Source organism: Aulonocara stuartgranti (assembly GCF_965226115.1).
Source record: "Aulonocara stuartgranti genome assembly, chromosome: 5".
NCBI lineage: Eukaryota > Metazoa > Chordata > Actinopteri > Cichliformes > Cichlidae > Aulonocara > Aulonocara stuartgranti.
Genome location: NC_138943.1, coordinates 16,169,541 through 16,189,658, shown reverse-complemented (window position 1 = coordinate 16,189,658; position 20,118 = coordinate 16,169,541). Strand labels below are relative to the sequence as shown.

At 40.9% G+C, this 20,118-nt stretch overlaps 1 protein-coding gene across 2 annotated transcripts; it reads left to right on the top strand.

Annotated features, from left to right (window-relative positions):
- The first annotated feature begins 6,689 nt into the window (after positions 1 to 6,689).
- Positions 6,690 to 19,604, top strand: epha2a (eph receptor A2 a). 2 transcript variants are annotated; one of them, XM_082534593.1, is made up of 17 exons: positions 6,690 to 6,928; positions 7,720 to 7,787; positions 9,248 to 9,884; positions 13,325 to 13,480; positions 13,585 to 13,917; positions 14,315 to 14,442; positions 14,585 to 14,762; positions 14,880 to 14,982; positions 15,255 to 15,307; positions 15,397 to 15,522; positions 15,621 to 15,806; positions 15,894 to 15,955; positions 16,274 to 16,483; positions 16,672 to 16,821; positions 17,082 to 17,275; positions 18,122 to 18,277; positions 18,824 to 19,604. In XM_082534593.1, the coding sequence occupies exons 1-17, from the start codon at positions 6,853 to 6,855 to the stop codon at positions 18,930 to 18,932; spliced, it is 2,925 nt and encodes a 974-aa protein (XP_082390719.1). In that variant the 5' UTR covers positions 6,690 to 6,852; the 3' UTR covers positions 18,933 to 19,604. The 2 variants fall into 2 exon arrangements, with proteins under 2 accessions (XP_082390719.1, XP_082390718.1); XM_082534592.1 differs by having other exon boundaries at positions 15,621 to 15,955.
- The last annotated feature ends 514 nt before the right edge of the window (positions 19,605 to 20,118 follow it).

Here is a 20,118-nt window from a genome sequence, read left to right as displayed (position 1 = left end):
TCAGAAATTGGCACTAATTATCTTTTGCAACATGAACTTTTTTTTAATTATTATTATTAGTGAGTTCTCAAATGTGGGACAGGGTGGTTTTATGGCCTCCATATTTTAACTAGCCAGAAACTCACACTATAGATTGTAATTCACTTTGATGGTAAGAATGACCTGTCCTTGATATATGAAGTAAAAATTTTTACTGAAATTATTGTATATTGCCAAATATAAAATGAAACAGTCCCGTTTGCCCTTTATTGCACTTATATTGATTTCATAAAGAATCCACAGTTCAGGGTCAAGAGCCCAGCGCATGAGGATGAATATCTCACCGTGTTATATGACTTTTATCAGCTGTTCTGAGTCCCTGTCTGTTGCTCATGACTTGGTGGCAGATGCACTCTGCAGCGTTTTGCTGTAACAAGGGCGACCCCTGTTGGTGTCTGAGCGATACAGCTGTTCTACTCGTGTCCTCCCCTTCACCCTCTGAAAACTCAAAATACTTCGTCTCAGACTTAAAAATAACGTGGTTAAATAATCTGCCTTTCATCTGCAACTATAGAAAAATAGAATTACTTAATTAAGAGATTTTAACTGGATGGCATTCACTGCATTATTCAGCTGTCTCATGTCATCACGCCTACCTCGGACAAAGCAGGTGTCCTTTTGGCTGAATAATGATCTGATTGTTGTGGACCACACTGCCAGTAGTCCTTTCTGGTCCTCCCTTGTATTTTGGCTGAACAGATGTGGTTGTTTCAGCAGCTTTGATTCAGCGGGGTCATGTGTGTGTGAGTTAACAGCTAGTTAACTTCTCAACCTCTCAGAATCAGATTTAAAATCTTACTTTCTAACTTAGCTGGAAGTGTTTGTATTGCATGGATTTGGACACTTCTAGGCAAAGTACTTGTTAAACAATCTCACCACAGCATCCTTCAGTAGATGTTCAGTAGGAGTTTTGGAGCGTTTCAGCACAAAATCTTCCTAAACTACTTTTCCCAAGGTTATGGAATAATTTTGTTGTTTGATCTGTTGTACCAAGTGTGAAATAAATAAATAAATGAAAATGAAATGAAATGAAAATGAAATTTTCAACCTCAGCTTTTAGAAGATTTTAACGTGTTATTAAGCTAGTAGTTAATAACATAACAGGGCTTACAGAAAAAGAATAAATAAATAAATAAAAGAACCACCTAAACCTACAATTATGATTACGACAGGAGGCACACACAAACCAAATAACCTCACTACTACCTTACAAACAGCTGTAATGCCGGTGATCAAACCTCCCAAGTTGGCTGGCTACTGTGAAGTGTAAACAGTCAACAGGATGGAGCATCCTGTGTTTGTGTGTGTCACAGACTGTGTGTGTGCGGAGGGGAGGGGAGTGTGTTGCAAAAGAAAAAGAGCCCATGCAGAGTGTGCTAGGCCAGCTGTCACAGCTATAACCTCGACTTGAGAGCAAGCTGGAGGGCCACCGTCTGTGTGTGTGTGTGTGTTGCCACCCCACATCCCCCAGACATTCCCCACAACCCCTGGCTTCCTTCCTCCCCTTTGTTAAGCCTGCGGGGCAGACTTTGTCAAGCTGAGCACACAAACTGATGCATATGAATGCGTGCCGTCATCTTTATTAGGCCCCCTTGCCAACACCCATTACATTTAACACGGGTCTTTACTGAAGGAGATTTCACTCTCAGTCATGCTCTCATCCCCCAACTCACTCTCAGGCATGTAGGATTAAAGCAGCCGCAGTCTGGGAGAAATCCGAATACACAACCTGTTGCATGCTAATAAGGAAACTTAATACTGAGCAATGAACAAAGGCTCATATTTTTTAAATGACTGGTTGTTCCGGCGAGTAATTTTAAAGTTGGTTCAGACTTGTTATTTGATGTTTAGCTTTAAAGGTAAATTTAATTACAGACGGTTTTATATTTCAAAGGTGAGACAAAATGTGTCAAACTGTATTACTTTCTGTTCTTGCAAAAAAAAAAAAATGCCCGTATTCTGTGTTGATTTTTCTGCAGCTGCTCTTTGAAGCAGGCAGTGCTGATTGATTGGGGCTAAGTCACAAGGAGACATAACCTATGTATGTATGAGTAATGCTTCTGTGTTTTAACCACATTCTCACATTTCTTTTCTTCATATTGCAAAACTTGTCTGAGCGTGTTCTTTCCTTTTGTTTCCAAGTGCTATGTTGCACATAACATAGTGCACAGAGACACCAGACACCCGCCCCAAATTCCAGTTCAGAGAGGCAGTATTTCCAGTGGTGGCATGTGGAGCTTTAAAAAGGAAATCACTGAGGACATGGGGGGATGCACAACCTTTTCAGATAACAGACAGTGAAGAATAAAGACATTTCCATAGCATCTATTCACTGTTTGTAAGACAGATAAATGGGTGTTTTAAAAAACACAACCCCCCAAAAAAACCTAATGTGAGATTATGAGGTTTTGTGGTTTTTATTTAGTTTTCGGTGACATCCTGCCCCTTGCTTGTGTGAAGACATACATACTTTGTGCTCTTGTGCGGAGCTGAGATAACTCCTGTATTTGTCCGTACATGATTTTTGTTTTATATTCTTTTCAAGCTGTGAAACACAACACACGCATGGTGCAATTTTTCTTCCATCAGATAAGTTAAAGGATTTTAGGCTCACAGAAACCCTTTTGAAAGCAGCACGATTATCTCAAACATGTCTCTCATAAAGTGGTAACTGAAACTGAAGTGATTTTCCTGTGATTCAGATTTAGTCATCTCAACAACCTCTTAAAAAAAGCAGCCGTTTCACTGAAACTGTAACCCACATGTTTAAGTAAACTACTGGTTCCATTTAAAGCCAGTTATTTTGACTATAATAATGCAGCAAATGAATACAAATTTTGTAAATGTATTTACCTTAATATTTCCATTTTATGTTACTTTGTATTTCTACTTCACTGCACTTAAATTATTTGGTATTTTGTACAGTATTTACTTTACAGCAGTAGTAATTAGTTACATTTCAAGTTGAGATTTAAATACTTGGATGCTAGTACAGATCAGTCCAGAGGGCGACCCATATGCCGAAAGGCTACAGCAGGGGTCTGGGTTCAGTTCCGGCCCAGGCCATTTCCTGCATGTCATTTCCAGTGTTCTCTGCCCCTCTCTTCCTGTCTGCTTTACTGTTCTGTCATAAAATGAATTAAGACCAAAAAATACAACAAACACACAGGAAATAATAATGAAGAGTGGTTTTAAATTAAACTACCCAGTGGAACAAATGCAGCTCGCAAATAAAGTAAACAAAACAGTAATTTAATCATGTAAAACTGACAATGGTCTTTATTATGTAAGTTCATATTGTTGGTCATTAGTATTTACACTTATTTAAAAGAAAAAGTGATTTTTCACAGGACTCACCCAAGATTAGCTTGTAGGACCACATACTGAAGCAATCACTTTCACTTTGATTTTATCAGTCTCTCTTGTTTCAGTTTGTGAGCGTTTATTTATGCCCAGCTCTCTGAAGGTTGATGTCCGGACCTTCACAGGGCCATCACAGCACCCTGATTCTTTTCTTTTTCAGACATTTAGCTGTAGATTTGCTGCTATGGTTGGGATTATTGTCATGTTGCATGATCCACTTTTGGCCAAGCTTTAGCTGACAGACAAATGGCTTCATATTTGACTCTAGAATACTTTTCTATACAGAGGAGTTCACGGTCAACTACAATGTGCCCAGGGCCTGTGACTGTAAAACAAGCCCAAATCCTTATCCGTTCACTGCCGTGTTTGACGGCTGGTTTGAGGTATTTGCACTGATATGCTTTGTTGGGTTTTCTCCTACTTGGCATTGTGCATTATAGCCAGAAGTCTTGCAGTTAGTTCAGATGCAACTTTGCAAACTTTGCAGAGAAGAGGCAGTGAGTTTGCTGGGATGTCCACTTTTTGAAAGATTGTGGCAGTGTATTAACACACACCTCAGTGCTCCAGAAAACTGCCTTGACTTGAGTTAATCAAGTGCAATTTATCAGCAGCACTTTGCTACTAGTCTTAATTCCTATGGAAGCAGTAAGGATGTGCTTGGTTTTTCATAGAATTGCATAGAGTCCTGCTACTTTATTTAAGTAAATGATTAGAGGGCTTCCTTCACTGTTAGGTGATAGACATAAAAATGCATGCACAAACGTGTGAACTCATCATTTCGTAACAAGGGTTTTGGGGGCTCTCACTGAGAGTGTGGTGGAAAACAGTAGGTGCATTTCATGTTAGTGCTACACAAAAACACCCAGTGCTTTCAGTGGTGTTCCACTTCTCTGTTTGCTGATACGACAAAAAGTGTAAGGAAAGCGAGGGTATGGGGGAGCCAGGTTTGAATGACATGGTGTTGCTGCCACGACTGTTGTTCACTGACCCACAAAATGCAGGCCCAGCCCCCAGTGTGAAGTACTTTTGTGTTGTCATCACCCTCAGAAGCCTGGGACCTGTGATGGGAGGGTGTTTGAGCGATCTGAGGCGGCAGTCCACTCTCCAGAAGGTTACATGCTCTGTTCGGTGGCTAAAAAGAAGCCTGTATTGTAATGAAAGCATTTGCATACTTTTGTATTAGAGAGGGTATTAACCTCTGACACCTTTGAGAACTGGTTGACAAGAGGCCACTTCTCACAGTCTAAGCGTTAACACACTTGAAAATAACACCTAAGCGTACCTCAGTGTGTATCAAAATCAATAAAGAGAGGAGGAAAAGGTCTGCTTAGGTTTTTGAGATTGAAGTTGGCTTCAAGTGGCCGTTCACCCTCAACAGAGAGTGTTGGAGGATTTGAAAATGAGAGATCTTGTGGATCTTAAGCATGATGTTGGCTCTTTGAGACTGAAAACCAGACCAAATGTTTTTTTTCTTAAAGAGAGTTGCAAAACTAAAGTCTCTTGTGTTGAGTGACTGACATGAAGAAAGTGTATGGGGAGTCATTAACAAATTGCAGATGGAGAGAAACCAAATGGAGGGACATTTAGAATACTTTTTTGAAGTGAAAAAACAGTGAAAAAAGTTCACTGTTAATTGTTGTAAGCTGTAAAAATAGCCTAAAAGAATTACTCTTATCAGCCCAAAATACACTTTGATTTATAAGCAATTGAAGGAGGGTCATAGAGTCGTAACTCAACCCGCACTTAACTTGTTAATCTATTTCTTTCAGTGGTATCTTTCATTTTGTCTGTTGTATGATTAATGGCCGTGTAGGGTAGCGCTGGACAAGACATTGTCTGACTCTTCAGTTAAATTTTTTTTTACAGGGGTCTTTGTGAGGACCGTTGGCTGTGTATGGCTCTAAGCCTGAGGGGCTCTTCTCTCCAAGTACATGCTGCTTCACAGAGAAGACTTGACTCTGAAATTCCTCCAGATAAGAGTTGCTAGGTGATGTTATTGTTAGATCTTCTTTGTGGTCGCATATTCATATCCAAATTATAAGGTTCTTTATGAGGACTGTCTCATTAGTAGTCATATATTCATACCAGACCACCCCCCTACTTGACCCCTCCTTTACAAGTCGTGGGAAAGACAAGCCCTGGATGGGATGTGGAGAAGGACTCAGGCAATTACTTGGACGATGGTCAACTTAAACTCACTTTTAAAAAGGCCAAAAACATTTGTAGTGTATTATTGACATTTTATGGAAACATTTGAAATCAATGTAAAAAAAAATTCCAGAACATAATCAAACATTGGCTATACATCTTTTTTTAGACAAGATTTAACATCAAACACAGCAAGAAAGAAAAGAGAGAAAAAACTATTAGCTGTTTATCTACATAGGTTGATGGTTAATCTTTAACTGAATTCCTATATCATGTGCAAAACTCTAAAGCTACATTAGCAACAGATGGAAAGAAATAAAAAGAGTTCAATGCAAATTTTGAACCCCCCAAAACAAAACAAACTAAAGCTAATTTTATATGTATTCTTTGTTCAAATTTGCTTAAAGCATGGCAACTATAGTATAATTAGGAAGAGATAAGATGGATTAGTTCTCCCTGTAGTAAAGACTTTAAAAGACACTTTTACAGATATAATTCCAACACAATATTTTTGAGATGGGATTTAAAGATCAGATGTAAATTTAATATGTCTTAAATTTGTGTAGACCCATTTGTTGACATTGGTGAAATATACTAAAATGCCATTTGCACTACTGTTTTGCACAGTATTTTACTTCAGTATCATTTTTAATTTGAACAGTTATTCATTATGAAAAATAAACCCTATAAAATCCAATGTACAGTCAATATTATAGTCATTGAAACATCATTTAAAAATAAATAATAGGCATTAGGTAGGCTATTGAAGCATAAACATCAAGAGGCTGCCAGGATTATCGGTGCAAAAGTGTAACAATAGGAATAGACGCTGAGTTGTAGGATAATTGGTATTGTTAGTATGTGTGTTTGCATATTAATATTTATGTTTATACTTAACACATATATGATCAACAATAATTAAAAAGAAGTGTGCATTTACCCGGCTTTAACGCTGACAGAAACTGAGAGATATAAGCTATAAAAATTATACTGATTAAACCAATACTTAAAGAAGAAGAAGAAGGAGTAATAGTTGAAGAAGAACCTCTCGTTCTCAATGAAACAGGTGCTTCAGACGCCTAGCCCCAAACGCCAAATATGGAAGACTTCCACATTCCAAAGGACAAGGGGGGCGGGGCGATGACGCCACCTGTTTCTCAATGGGCTCGAGGACTGGAGAGCTCGTGCTCAGCCGGTGGAGTGAGGAATTCTGAGAAGTGTCGGCCGAAGGGTGGACGGAGGAGCGAGCGAGCGACTGACTGTAGGATACACGAGCAGGACTTTTAAAAGTTTTATGGAGCTATGGAGCTGCGTGGACTCAACTTATTCTTGTTTTTATTTATTAACCGAGTATTTCTCAGCCTCCAGTCGAAAGAACGTAAGTTACTTTTTCTTTTAAACTACTTTTATAAGAGATTAAAGTTTAGCTCGGCTTTACCGCATCCCGTGAATCATTCGGCTGGAATTTGAACTCTTTGAGTTTTGTCTTTCATTTTTGTCCTTATCAATGTTTTATTCTTCATTAAAAATAAATAAATAAAATAGTTTCACTGTAATTTTCTTTGTCAGCCAGCTGTTTAAAATCAAGAGCGATGTATTTTTGATGTCCGTTCGCTATACGGTTCTGGAAACAAATATATAGATTTTTCAAATCTATTATTACTTTTCTGTTATAGGCCTAAGTCTTATTTTATTTATTTTATTTTAATTAAAAAAAAAGATTTTTATTAGTGATACTGCTAAACCTTGGGCCTAAGGGGCACCTGTTGAACTTTTTAATTCACTTGTGCAGGAGATACATGTATTTCTCTCGTCATGGCAATTTAACTGCCCACGCCTTTCACAGGCATTATTAGCCCTGAATCCTGAACCTGGAGGACACGGTCAATGAAGTCTTGAATTAAGCCGATATGCTGGATTAAAACGTCAGAAAGCATGGCATGCGCCCCCCATAAAGCTGCTGGCACCCAGAGATCAATGCAGACAATGTTACTGTACATGCAAAAATAAAAGCACAAAGCCAATAACTAATATAAAGACACACAGTTGTCTTTTCCAGCTGGGAATTAAATTGGTAAAATTAGTTAGCTGCACTTTTTTGTTGTGTCTATCTTAATATCACTTGATTATGTCCCTGTTGTAACAATTTATTCTTGTTTCTTCCTGCAGAAGTATTGCTGGATATGAGAGCTTCGGGATCAGAGTTGGGATGGTTGACATCGCCATATGAGAACGGAGTGAGTATTTATACCTCAGCAGGCATTTTTAAGACTGCAGGTTCATGGATCTAAGCTGCCTTTTGCTTTGCAGAACAACAAGCACACAAATTTCTCTTCAAGAATTTGAATAACAGAAGGCCTCTCCTTCTCTCACTCTCTCTGCTCATTCAGTCCTCTAAAAAAGCTCTCTGGGAGAGGTGGAATGAGTGGCAGCTAGATGAGGTTTGGCACATCTCAGCTTAGTCTTGTGTTAACGCTACCCTTTCATAAAGAACTTATGAATGCAGTTAAAATGTCAAGGCTCAACCTACATTTAAATTTACTGTACCAAAGACAGTTTTACACAATAGCTGCAGATTGTTTTTCACTCCAAGCCCAAACCATAAAACCAAATTTTAGGATGATTTTTTTCCCCTCCCTCTCATGATTCCTTTCTGGATTTAGAGATGACAGAAACAAGATAATGTGTACAATATGAAGAGATGACTAAAAGAAAACACAAAAAATGTGGTCCATATGTGCAGAACCATCCTTCCTGCCTATCTATAGTTCAGTGGCTTTTTGTCTTAAAAAAGCAACAGGACATGGCCGGTTCCACTGTGTGGGCTACGTTTCTTCTCAAAGATCTGAAGATTGTTGCTGTTTTGGATAGGATTTCCCGTTGTCTATTAAAGCTTACGGTTGCCGTGAAACTTTCTCACGCTTAAAAAGTTTATTTTTAATTTGTACCAGGGATGGCTTCTTGTCTTCAGCAGTTTTGTTTTTTAACCAGCCAGACGTCCTCAATAATAAGAACTAAATACCTAAAAATTTGACTGAAAATTTAAGAGATTCAGTGAAGGTACCTAAAGCAGTGTTCTTCTAATGTACTGGCACAAATTACCTTTCTCCAAACATTTGCCACCTCTTTTTTTTCCCCCAACTGCTCCCAAAGTTGTCTAAGTGGGAGAATTGATTTAGTTCCTGAAACCCATTCCCAACTGCTAACATATGAGGTGTTGAATTTTAATGGTTAATCTAGGCTTTTAATCCCTCTGCTTCTCTCTCTTAAAAAACTCTTAATAGCTGCCAATTTTGCTGCCATGCCTTAAGCAGGACTCTGCTCATAAAGCTCATTTAGCTGCTGTAAATGTTAGTTGGTGTTCTACAGTAGTGTTTGCTGGATTTATGTCTCACACACATGCAGGCTTGTGCGTTAGTGGAAAACCACACACGTCGTGAGCGCAGCACATGTCCAGGCCAATAATCCTTAAGCGTGGAAAAAAAAAAAGCTCCAGTTCACTTCTGCACTTTTACAAGCTTCTTAGTAAGCATGAAAGAAGAGGTGTCTCATCAATGAAAGTGGGTTTTTTTTGGAAAGAACAAAGCTTCTACTTATTTCCTGAAAAGATGCCTTTTCTCCTTTCATCATTGTGTGCGACTTTACCCCCCTTACACTGATCCCTTTTGCTGTCTCTTTATCTTCTTCTGTTCTGCAGTGGGAAATTGTCCAGACAGTGGTGAATGGCACACTTTTTTACACTTACAGTGTTTGTAGCATAGAGACTACAGAACAGGATAACTGGCTGCGCACGACGTTTATTCAGCGGCGCCCGGGCACAAGCCGTGTCTCTGTGGAGCTCAGTTTTGTCGTGCGAGACTGCAACACTTTTGGTGGTGCGTCTGTTGGCTGCAAAGAAACCTTCAACCTATTCATCTCAGAGGCTGATGCTGACGTGGGAACGAACTTCCGTAAAGGACAGTTCCGCAAAGTGGCCACCATTGCTCCCGACGAGGTCACTCAGGGCCGGGTGCTAAAGGTGAACACAGAGACGAAGACTGTGGGGCCGCTGTCAAAGAAAGGCTTCTACCTGGGTTTTCAGGATGTGGGCGCTTGTGTGGCGCTGCTCTCTGTCCGAGTCTACTACAAGACATGCCCATCCACCGTGCAGAGCTTGGCAGTTTTCCCAGAGACGGTGGCAGATGCTCTCAGGCAGGTTGAGGGAGCCTGCGTAGAGAATGCCGTCAGCCAGGCCACCCCGCGCATCTACTGCACAGCTGAGGGTAAATGGGTGGTTCCCATGGTTCAATGCCAATGTCTCGCAGGCTACGAAGCCACAGGAGACTCCTGCCAAGGTAAGCACTGCCAGAAATATGCAACACTCTTGTCTGAGACGTGTTTGTGTTATTCTGTGAGTTAAAGCAAATGAAACGCCTTCAACCACTTACTTGTCATGGTGGAAATAATGAGTGCACGAGAATGTGAATTGTCTTTGTTTGCTTCGAAGTCTTGTGCAAAAAAAGGCTCCATATCATACTGTAGGTAAGGTACAGCAGGCAGGGCTGGGCATGGGAAAAAACGGAAGAAACGGATATCCAAACCTGTTTTGTTAAGCTTTTAAGGCAATCAAACATTTCTCCATATCACATTTCGTCACTTTCCCACTGATACCTCATCTTTATTGTCTTTATTTGCTAATGGCACATTATTTCCCCAGCCTTCCACTCAGGTCTCAGGAATGAGGCTTGGGTGAGACATTAGTTTATGGATAGCTCAGTGACTTTAGGTGATAATGTACAGTAAAAGAAGCTGTGGACTTTGGTTGTTTTACTACACTGGAAGCTTTTAAATGCAATTAAGAGTGGAAACTTAAAACATAACAGATTTTTGTTAGCAAAATTTTTTTTTTTCCAATTTAAAAAAACAGAACAAAAAAATGGCTTTCATCAAAATTATATTTCCTTTCAGTGGATATACATAGCTTTTAATCATTTAAGTGTTAAAAAAAAACCCTACATAATTTTTAACCTAAGGAGGTTTTGCTGATTCAACCAAGCTCAGGTAAAGTGTGCAAAAAGTTTGTGGTATGTACTTGGAGAAAGACGGCGTGTGCGTAAAGTCAGTACAAAAACACACAGCTGTGGGGTTCATAGTGTTTGTGCTCATGCTGGTCATGCAGAAGTTGGCCTGTGCGTTGGCATTCTGGGGTGTGGTGCACTGGACTGTCTGGAGGAAACGTGGGAGGAGAGAAGCTGCAGAGAGAAAAGGAAGGAGGAAGGGCACGATAGGCTGTGGGGATTTCTGAAAGGAATTCTTTTATCCTGGCGTCACCTACAGAAGTGACTGACTACAGGAAGGGCCGGGTGAATGTGAATGTGTCAGAATGACTACCTTAATGGTATGTCTTCTCCTCACAGGAATTTGTTTTGAGCAAGTTGCTAAGGCGACAGGAACCACAGATTACAGGGAAGAGGTTGACACGCCTGTTATAGTTTAGCCTGAGTCAAGCTGCGGTTTATGACTCTTGATGGTCTGAGCCACCTTGCCTGGCAGAGATTGGTTTCATTTTGAGTCTTTTCCAAGAAGAGCACATATTAGTCATACCAGGTGACAGAATTAAACGGTCATTAAGATGGCCATCCATCAAAAAATAATTTTTTGAGTGAAAGATCTTTGGATTTTTAACTTCTGGTCATACAAACAATGACATTTAATAGCTGTGAAACATTTACCACCATTTTTTCCACACTATATTAATGAAACAAATAACTGATTGGAAGCTCTTCAAAGCATGAATCTTATTTATGGGTTAGGGAGTTGCAGGAATGTTGCAGCCTGAGCCAAGCACCTGAAACGTTGGCACAAGAAGGCAGGAAATCTTTATGACTGCAACAATTGTTCACGTTTCTTGTATAAATAAACAATGCTGTAGCTTCTTCTAATATGAAAAAACAAACAAAGCCTTATTCCAGTTTTTTGCAATAACTAGAGAAATTGTGGCCTCGAAGGGAAAAGGAAGTAAAGTGAGATGAGGAGGAATGCTGACTGACACAAATAAGCAGGTTGCCCGTGTTTTGAGTCAGAGGGTGGGGAGTGCGCCGACAGTTGGTGTGTGAGGGATGTTAGCTTCGTGGCCGCTTAGTTAGGTGTGGAGTGTAATTTGGTCAAAAGGATTAGTAGAGCAACAGGACAGCTGTTAGCCAATGACATGCTCTTCTTTTTGCTCTTTCATCCGGTTGTTAACACACGCAACGAGCTCCCTAATCCATGTTCCCACTCATTAGAACAATGGGCCGGTACAAAGAGTGAAAAACGGATTCAATTAACAGATGCATCAGTGCGGAACATAAGTCCTTTTCACATGCATGGCAGTCAAAGAGAACCTAGAACAATTGGAAGCACATTTTTCCATCAACAAGTGAGGACAAAAGTTGGGCAAAAGTTTTATTTTTTCTTAAACTAGCCTTTTTAAACATGAGCAAAACACGTTTTTAAGCCAAAACTGAAATGCTGAAGTACTGACATGAAAATCTGAAAGTTTGCATTAATGATGTTTGTATTCTTGCACGGCACACATGCTGCTATTTGTGAGCTATATAATGAGGAATACAACATATTTATAGCACCACTCTGTCCAATTTCAGAGACAATAGATGAATGGGGCTGGGGTTTCTTTGGTACGTGACAAAGGTCCTGCTGCTCCAGCTCAAGATAAAATGGGCTGGCCTCCTTTTCTTATGCGGAGGGGGGGAAAAAAGCCCCTCAGCTACACCCCCACTGCCGCCAAGTGACTCCCCAGAGAGAACTTCTGTTGGTGCTCCAGACCTTTACCCCATCCCCCGTCTTCTATCCATTCATCTCTATCCCTCCTACTCAATCTCAATCTGCACCTTCGCCTCCAATGCAACAGTAGTTGGGGTGCAAAGGTCCTTCTGCTTTGGCGTCTTCAATCCAGGGTTCACTCAGTTTTTTTTTTTTTGTTTTTTTTTTTCTTTTCTTTGACCACCAGCACAGGAGCCAGATGAAAGACTGCACCACAGGGAGACTGCAGAATCAAACCAGAGACAGGAGCTCTTTCATAAGATAAAATCTATTTTTCTAACAGTGCTCTGAGGGCTTACCTCAGTTAGAAAATATGTGCATCTGTATCCATGAAAGAGCAAAAAATATTCCTGTCCAGCTCTTCCTCTTTCCTGATTCAGAATGGGTCGCTGTAATTTGTGACTGATGTCGGGGGTTAGCGGAAGGAAGGAAGAAAGGGAGGAAACATCAGCCTTAGACGGAGTTGCAGTTCTAACCCTGCGCTCTGATTTTTGTCCTGTCTGCATGTTCGTTAACCTCTCATGCCCTGGAAGGCTGTTTATCTATGTGGCGAAATGCCCGCTACAGCATTGCACCAGTGTCCAATGTGCCATTTCCTTTGGCAAGACCGTAAATGTTAACTGCCAGAGAATATGAGCCAGGGGTTCACAGGGGAAGGGAAGATCAGATCACCTGATGGATTTAATGCTGTCATCCGGTTGACACTGGCAGTGCGACCTGAGATTAGGCCTCAAGGCAAAACAGGCGAGTGAAGGCAGATCGTCAGGGAAATCCCTATTCATTCCTCTGGGTACAAAGACTCTGTTATTATGGGTTACTCACAACAAATGCTTCCTGTCGGGTGGAAATGGCTGGTAACACAGAGAGAGCCTTATTGTTTGCATTTTGATCATTCATTCCTTCCTGTGTTTGTCTGATTCATATGTCATGTTTAAACCAACACACACCTTCTCCCCCTCTCTCTCACACACAGCATGCAAACCAGGATACTTCAAGCCCTCTGTATCGAACAACTTCTGTCAGGTTTGTCCTGATAACACCAAGCCCTCTGCTTCCGGAGCCAGTGAATGTCTGTGTGAAGAAGGTTTCTTCCGGGCTCCTTCAGACCCTCCTACATCAGCCTGCTCCGGTAAGACCCTGACTCAGATTTTTTTTTTTTAATTACTTTTATCACATGGAAAGTATTTTGAAGTATTTTTCTGACTGTTCTGTGTCATTTATTTATTTCCCTAGCTCCACCTAGTGCCCCTCGTGACCTTACCTCCATGACTCTGCCAGGGGAGGGCAAGTTGCAGCTGTTCTGGAGCCCACCACTGGTGACTGGGGGTCGCAGTGACCTTATGTACAGTGTGGTGTGCAAACTCTGTGACGAGGCCTCTTGCATCCCCTGCGGCGAGAAGATCCGCTTTGAGCCAGGACCTACGGACCTGCAGGACCCCACAGTTGTTGTTAGTGACCTGGACTCTCATCTCAACTACACGTTCACTGTAGAGGCTCAAAGTGGCGTGTCGCAGTTCAGTGCCGAGAGGCCCACTGCAACCATCACCACTGCTCTGGACTACACAGGTGAGCTTTTCTTTTTCGAACATTGGCTTTATATGATTATTGTTTTGGGGCTGTATGTGTGGCAACCACTGTTGTATGGTAAACACTGCAATGTGACATATTCTGTAATATTAATGACGTATTCCCAGAAAGTCATCTTTCATATATCTTCTGAGAGAAGGGGTATCCAGGTTCCTAAACCGAAGAGTAGGGTTAAAAGAGTGACAAACTTTGGAGCTATTTTCATGTAATATCAGAGCTATAAATTAAAGGGTTTTGCAAAAGACAGACTCAATCCAGAGGAGAGGACTTCAGTCTGACCCACTGAATCCCAGAGGCTTTCATCTCCACATGTCCTTTCCAAAGACTATGATTAGTCACTAACCATTATTTTGCTTTCTGTCTCGCCAACCGTTAGATCCCCCCAAGGTGACGGAGATCCATCTGGATGATCGCAGCCCCACCAGTCTGTTTCTGTCCTGGACTCCTACTCGCCGACCTCCAGCCCACATCAATCATCGCTATGAGCTTATGTACCGCAGAAAAGTACGATGGAGAGCTTTGGGCTCTTTTGTTTGTTTTTTTCCCCTCCTTTTTTCAAAATCGAGGCTGTTTTTTCATTTCAAATTCTAATCCATTTTCCTTTTCCTTTCTTTTTCTTTCTTTCTTTTTTTTTTTTAATTTGTAGGACGACAGTACCGAGGGTGATGTGACCACCTACAAAGTCCTAATTTTGGACAAAAGCTTTGTGCAGATTGATGGTCTCATCCCAGCCACTACTTACACATTCAGGGTCCATGCTCTGGGCCCCGAAGGCAACCCTGGCAGCTACAGTGCCGACCATGAGTTTAATACTTTTCCATTAGGTACCAGCAGCCTTAAAATCTACAGTAGCCAAAACAGTTTCTCAAACATCTCTCTATACATGTGTATATTTTAATTACTTGAGTTGATACAGGTCTGTATTTCTGTCATTTATACAGCTGAGCCTCAGTTTGGGAACAAGCCCACCATGGTGATGGTAGCTGTATTCGGAGTAGCGGTTATTCTGCTTGTTGTGGTGGCTGGCCTGCTGCTGCGTAAACGGTTGGTAACTGTACACTTCATATCCACGGTCAATGTGTGTCATTCAGATAAATATTATCTACAGCCATGCAAACTGTGTGATTATGTGCCACAAGTTCAAGTAAATGAAGGATACTCTGGCATGACAGCTCAGGGAGAGGTTATGAGTAATAGCTGGTGCTGCTATTGAATACACCCTTTGTCTTTGTCAGCTCAAGCTGACCTGCAATTGTTTAAAAAGCCACTCTGTATTCTACCTAGTCCTCTGGTGATTAATCTTGTTTTCCTCTCAGGCGACTGAACGCTCGCAGGCGAGGAGGACCCGAGGATCCCTACTTTTCAACAGGTTTGCAAAGCTCAGCTGCAGTAAGAGTCAGAAAGTAGGTTGACTATTGAAACTGTAGGCTTATTTTTTGATTATGATCTTCTCACCAGATCAACATAAACCTCTCAAGACGTACATTGATCCACATACCTATGAGGACCCTAATATTGCCATCCACAAGTTTGTCACTGAAATTGACCCCAGTGTGATTGGCAAACAAAAAGTCATCGGTGTAGGTGAGTAGGTGTTTTCAAATCTCCTTCATTCCTTCACTTTTATGAACTCTCAGATCGGACTTTCTAACATTTCCACCTGCTGTTTGACTGCCAATCAGGAGAGTTTGGGGAAGTGTTTCGGGGTGTAATGAAGATTCCCGGGAGAGGCGAGGTGCCTGTAGCAATCAAGACCCTCAAGCCAGGCTACTCGGAGAAACAGAGGCAGGACTTCTTGAGTGAGGCCACCATCATGGGTCAATTCTCACACCCGAATATCATCCACCTGGAGGGAGTTATCACCAAATGTGAGTCAATGTTCTCAAAAGCCGACATATCTGTTAACTTCTTGTACTCATTTCCTCCATTAAACATATTTGTGTTTATATTCTCAGTTAAACATGCCATGATAGTGACTGAATACATGGAGAACGGAGCTCTCGACACATATCTGAAGGTAGGTGCATGCTAGTGGAAAAATAGCTTCATTATTTAATCATCACTTTGTAATCTTTTTTATATATATATATATATATATATATATAAAAATAAAAAATTAATTTGTCTCAAGCCTGACTCACTTTCATGTACAAACAGTATACACAGTACAAAGGATAACAGACAAATGAAACTACAACATTTTTTTTATCTATGCTTTTATGTTATATCACCCAGTTCTTTCCATGTTTTGTTTCATTCCTCTACATTTCCCCAGTAAAAACAAGAATGACAAAGAAAAAACAATAATATCGCAATTATTTTTTGTTCATTTTAGGGCCGTGATGGAGAGATTCCTCCGTACCAACTTGTGGGAATGCTGCGTGGAATAGCCGCTGGCATGAAATACCTCTCTGACATGAACTATGTCCACCGTGACCTGGCAGCAAGAAACGTTCTAGTCAACAGCAACCTGGAGTGTAAGGTGTCTGACTTTGGATTGTCACGTGTGCTGGAAGATGATGCTGAGGGCACCTACACAACCAGAGTAAGTCTAACAGCTACATTTCACAATGCAAACGTAGCAAAAGAGAGTTAAACTGGATTTTTTTGGTCTAGTAAGAAATGCCTTATTGTTAGCTGTATTTCCACTCTTAAGTATCCAGACTGTCAGCATGTCCTGTTTCCACTCTTTTCACCCATTAAATATGATTTGTTAATGTTTTTTTCTGTCAGGGAGGTAAAATCCCCATCCGCTGGACTGCGCCAGAGGCCATCGCATACAGGAAGTTCACCTCGGCCAGCGACGTGTGGAGCTTTGGTATTGTCATGTGGGAAGTCATGGCATTTGGAGAACGGCCCTACTGGGACATGAGCAACCACGAGGTATGTTTCATTTGCCACTTTTCGTGGAGATGAGGGATTGTTTTGGCCTGTGAGGGTCAAACTTTAATGTATATTAGCAGTGAGAGTCTGCGTGAGCTATGCGGTGATAGAAAGTTGCCAGACATCCAGTGTAGTCTCCAACCGTCCTCTTCAAATCTGTTAAATACTGTTAATGTCAACATATGAGCACAGCAGTTTATTGTAGCAATGGCAGGCAGTGGTCTATGATTAATCTAACCACTGCCTTCACTCCTTCCCAGGTCATGAAGGCTATCAACGAGAACTTCAGGCTTCCTGCTCCAATGGATTGCCCATCCGCTATCTACCAGCTCATGCTCCAGTGTTGGCTGCACGAACGCTTAAAGCGACCTCGCTTCTTAGACATCGTCAACTTTCTGGACAAACTTCTCAAAAGCCCAGAATCCTTAAAGACCATCGCAGACTTTGACCCACGGTATGAACACAATAAATAACAGGGAGGAATGTGCCTTCCATCTTTTTTTTTTTTTTTATCTTTAAACAAAAACAGGGGGAAGTGTAACATGTTGCTTTACATCTTGTTTATTTGATCTGTACAAATACAGATAGGTGCGTTTGTGTGTATGCATGAGTGGAATTATTCCTTGGCAAGAAACAATGAGTCTCTGCTGGTTGTTATCCAGTTATTTTCTTCTGATAAGTACCGTAGTTCTTCATAAAACTACTGATCTTGTTTTTACATCTCCAAAAATTCAAACCATTTGGGGACAGTGTTAAAAGAAAGTGATTATGCTAACTTCCAACTTCATAGTTTTTAGTAGCTTTTAATTGCTCACAGTGCAAAATAATCCAATTTTATGTTATACCGGGCCTTAGTGCAGATCCTCAGTTCACTTATTGTCCTAAACATGCCAGCTTTTCTTCTGATTGGCTGCTCCTCATAAATGGTGCTTAAACAACAGCTCACAGCCAAAGCAGTGTGCCTGAGCTGACCACATTAAGGATATTTGCTATCAGTGAAATTGGTACAAAGGTCAATGGAAAATACTCTGTGAAACCGAGCCTGAACTTTCAGCACAGAGGGATTGGTTGGACGCTATTTGAAACTGTGGCCTATGTTTAATATAGAAAGCATCACAGGCCATATTTAGAGAGAATAAAGAGACTGTAGTGGATTGTAAAGTTACACAACTCACAGCTTGTAAGTGGACTTTAAAACAATAAAACAGGTTGTTTCCTGTTCAAACATCATCACATGTACTCAGCTTGCATAAACACACTGTTAATGATGAGTAATCCAACTACATTTTGTTCCTCACAGCGTCTCCATCCGGCTGCCCAGCACCAGCGGCGGCGACGGTACCATGTTCAGGTCGGTACCCGAGTGGCTGGAATCCATCAAAATGAGCCAGTACAAGGAAAGCTTCGCTCGCGCTGGGATAACGACCATGGAGCAGGTGCTCGCTTTGAGACATGAGTAAGTGCACACATGGCACAGGTGCAGCCTCCGTCATGCTGTACTAACTTATCCGGCACCGTTGCACATTTTTTCAGTGACACAGAGAAAGTGTCCGACTGTCAGCCTGAACATTTGTTAACCAGCGTGCGAATGCATGAGCACTCTGCTCCCCCTCTGCCACTCATGTCATTCCACTCATTCTCTGCTGCTGTTACTTCTGCATGAGTGGCTCACAGGCATTTTTTTTCTGAAATATGCCCCATAGCCCTGTCAGATAAACCCAAGTAACCATTTAATGACAACATCGCTTTAAACAAACCATTTTAAGCCCATTTGAAATAATAAACAATAATGGTTTGGTTCATTTGTACATATTTTTTTGTGTAGGTACAACTTTTATATTACCCTTAAGCCACTTATATAAACTGTCTTTGCCTTTTAAAGGAGTTAAAACACCCTGAAAATGTGTTCACATACACCACCGCTCTGCTGTTTTTTTTTTTTGTTTTTTGTTTTTTGTCGTTTCAATCCTGTGTTCACGAGATACTTATGTGTCATTTTCAGAGACATCAGGAACATCGGAGTGAGGCTGCCTGGTCACATGAAACGGATAGCATACAGCATCCTGGGCCTGAAAGACGAGACGAGCTCCCTCAGCGTGTTCGCCGTGTGATCTAAGCATTCCTTCAAATCAAAGTGCACTGACCGACCATGCCATTTCACTCACGGAAGACAAGGACTGAAGTGGAGGGGCTGGAACTGAGCTACACTACAGCAGTGTGGTATGACTGAAAGGGACCCTCAGAGAGGACTCAAAATGAGACCATTCATGTACTTAATAAGAGAAAAGTAATTTATCTTTATATAAAAGTGTTTATAATGTCGAACATAAGCAAGTTATGCAATGCAGTAAATAAAATGATATAAATGAGGGTCAAATGTGGGATAATGTGAGAATGCTCGGCCCTGCATTTCCTGAAAGACTGAAATATCTAAGGCTCTTCAATGATAAAGAGCGACTTCTTAGAAGCACTCAGCATCCTGCCGGTGATTCTGAATCCTTAAATTTGTTTTGTTTACTTCTTGTGATCAGTGAGACTTTCTTTTAAATTAGGAATTGTTATTCCTCTCAGGGCAAAGAATCACATTCTTATGGTTTGTTTTTTTTAGTTAGTCTCTGTGTCACACCACGCATCTCTTTGTTTTATTTACATTACGTCTTAATACAAATGTTCATTTTTTTATTTATTATTTATTTTGTATTTATGTCAATTGTTACATGATAGATAACTCTGATCTTGTGCACAGGTGGTGTATTTCGTGTTTAAATAAAATCAGAGTTGCCTTGTAACTGTATCGCTTTCTTGTATTGGGCAGCAGTGAACATGTGTTTTTAGACTCATGGCTGTAGTGATGGCAAGTGTGACAGTCCGCTAAAATAGCTCAACACCAAGCTGGATGGATTGGCATGAAAGCTGATTCAAACGACTGTGGTCCCCTGGCAATGAATCACCTGCTGCTTTTTTTTTTTTTTTAAAGCAACACAAGCAGGTTGACATTTGTGGGTCAGACAGACGGTTTCAATAACTTCCGGATGGATGACCATGCACATAGTCTTCCTAAACTTTGATCATCAGCTGAACTTTCAACTAGTGCTATCATTAAGTAAAACAAAAAAAGCTCTCCATCAGCCTCAGCTGTACTTTGTAGTTACAAGAAAATATTAAATTACATTAATACATAACACCTAAAAGTAAAAGGCCATGTTTTTAAAAACATAAGAACATACAAACTCTGCAAAAAGAGGTCCCAGTTGGCCAAAAGATTCAAACCCAGAACCTTCTTGCTGTGTGGGGCGG

Excerpts from the sequence above, each read along its gene's own strand:
- epha2a (XM_082534592.1), top strand. The coding sequence starts at position 6,853 with ATGGAGCTGCGTGGACTCAACTTATTCTTGTTTTTATTTATTAACCGA. Across the intron at positions 13,481-13,584 it reads TCCTACATCAGCCTGCTCCG|CTCCACCTAGTGCCCCTCGT; the intron begins GTAAGACCCTGA and ends TTATTTCCCTAG. Across the intron at positions 13,918-14,314 it reads CACTGCTCTGGACTACACAG|ATCCCCCCAAGGTGACGGAG; the intron begins GTGAGCTTTTCT and ends GCCAACCGTTAG.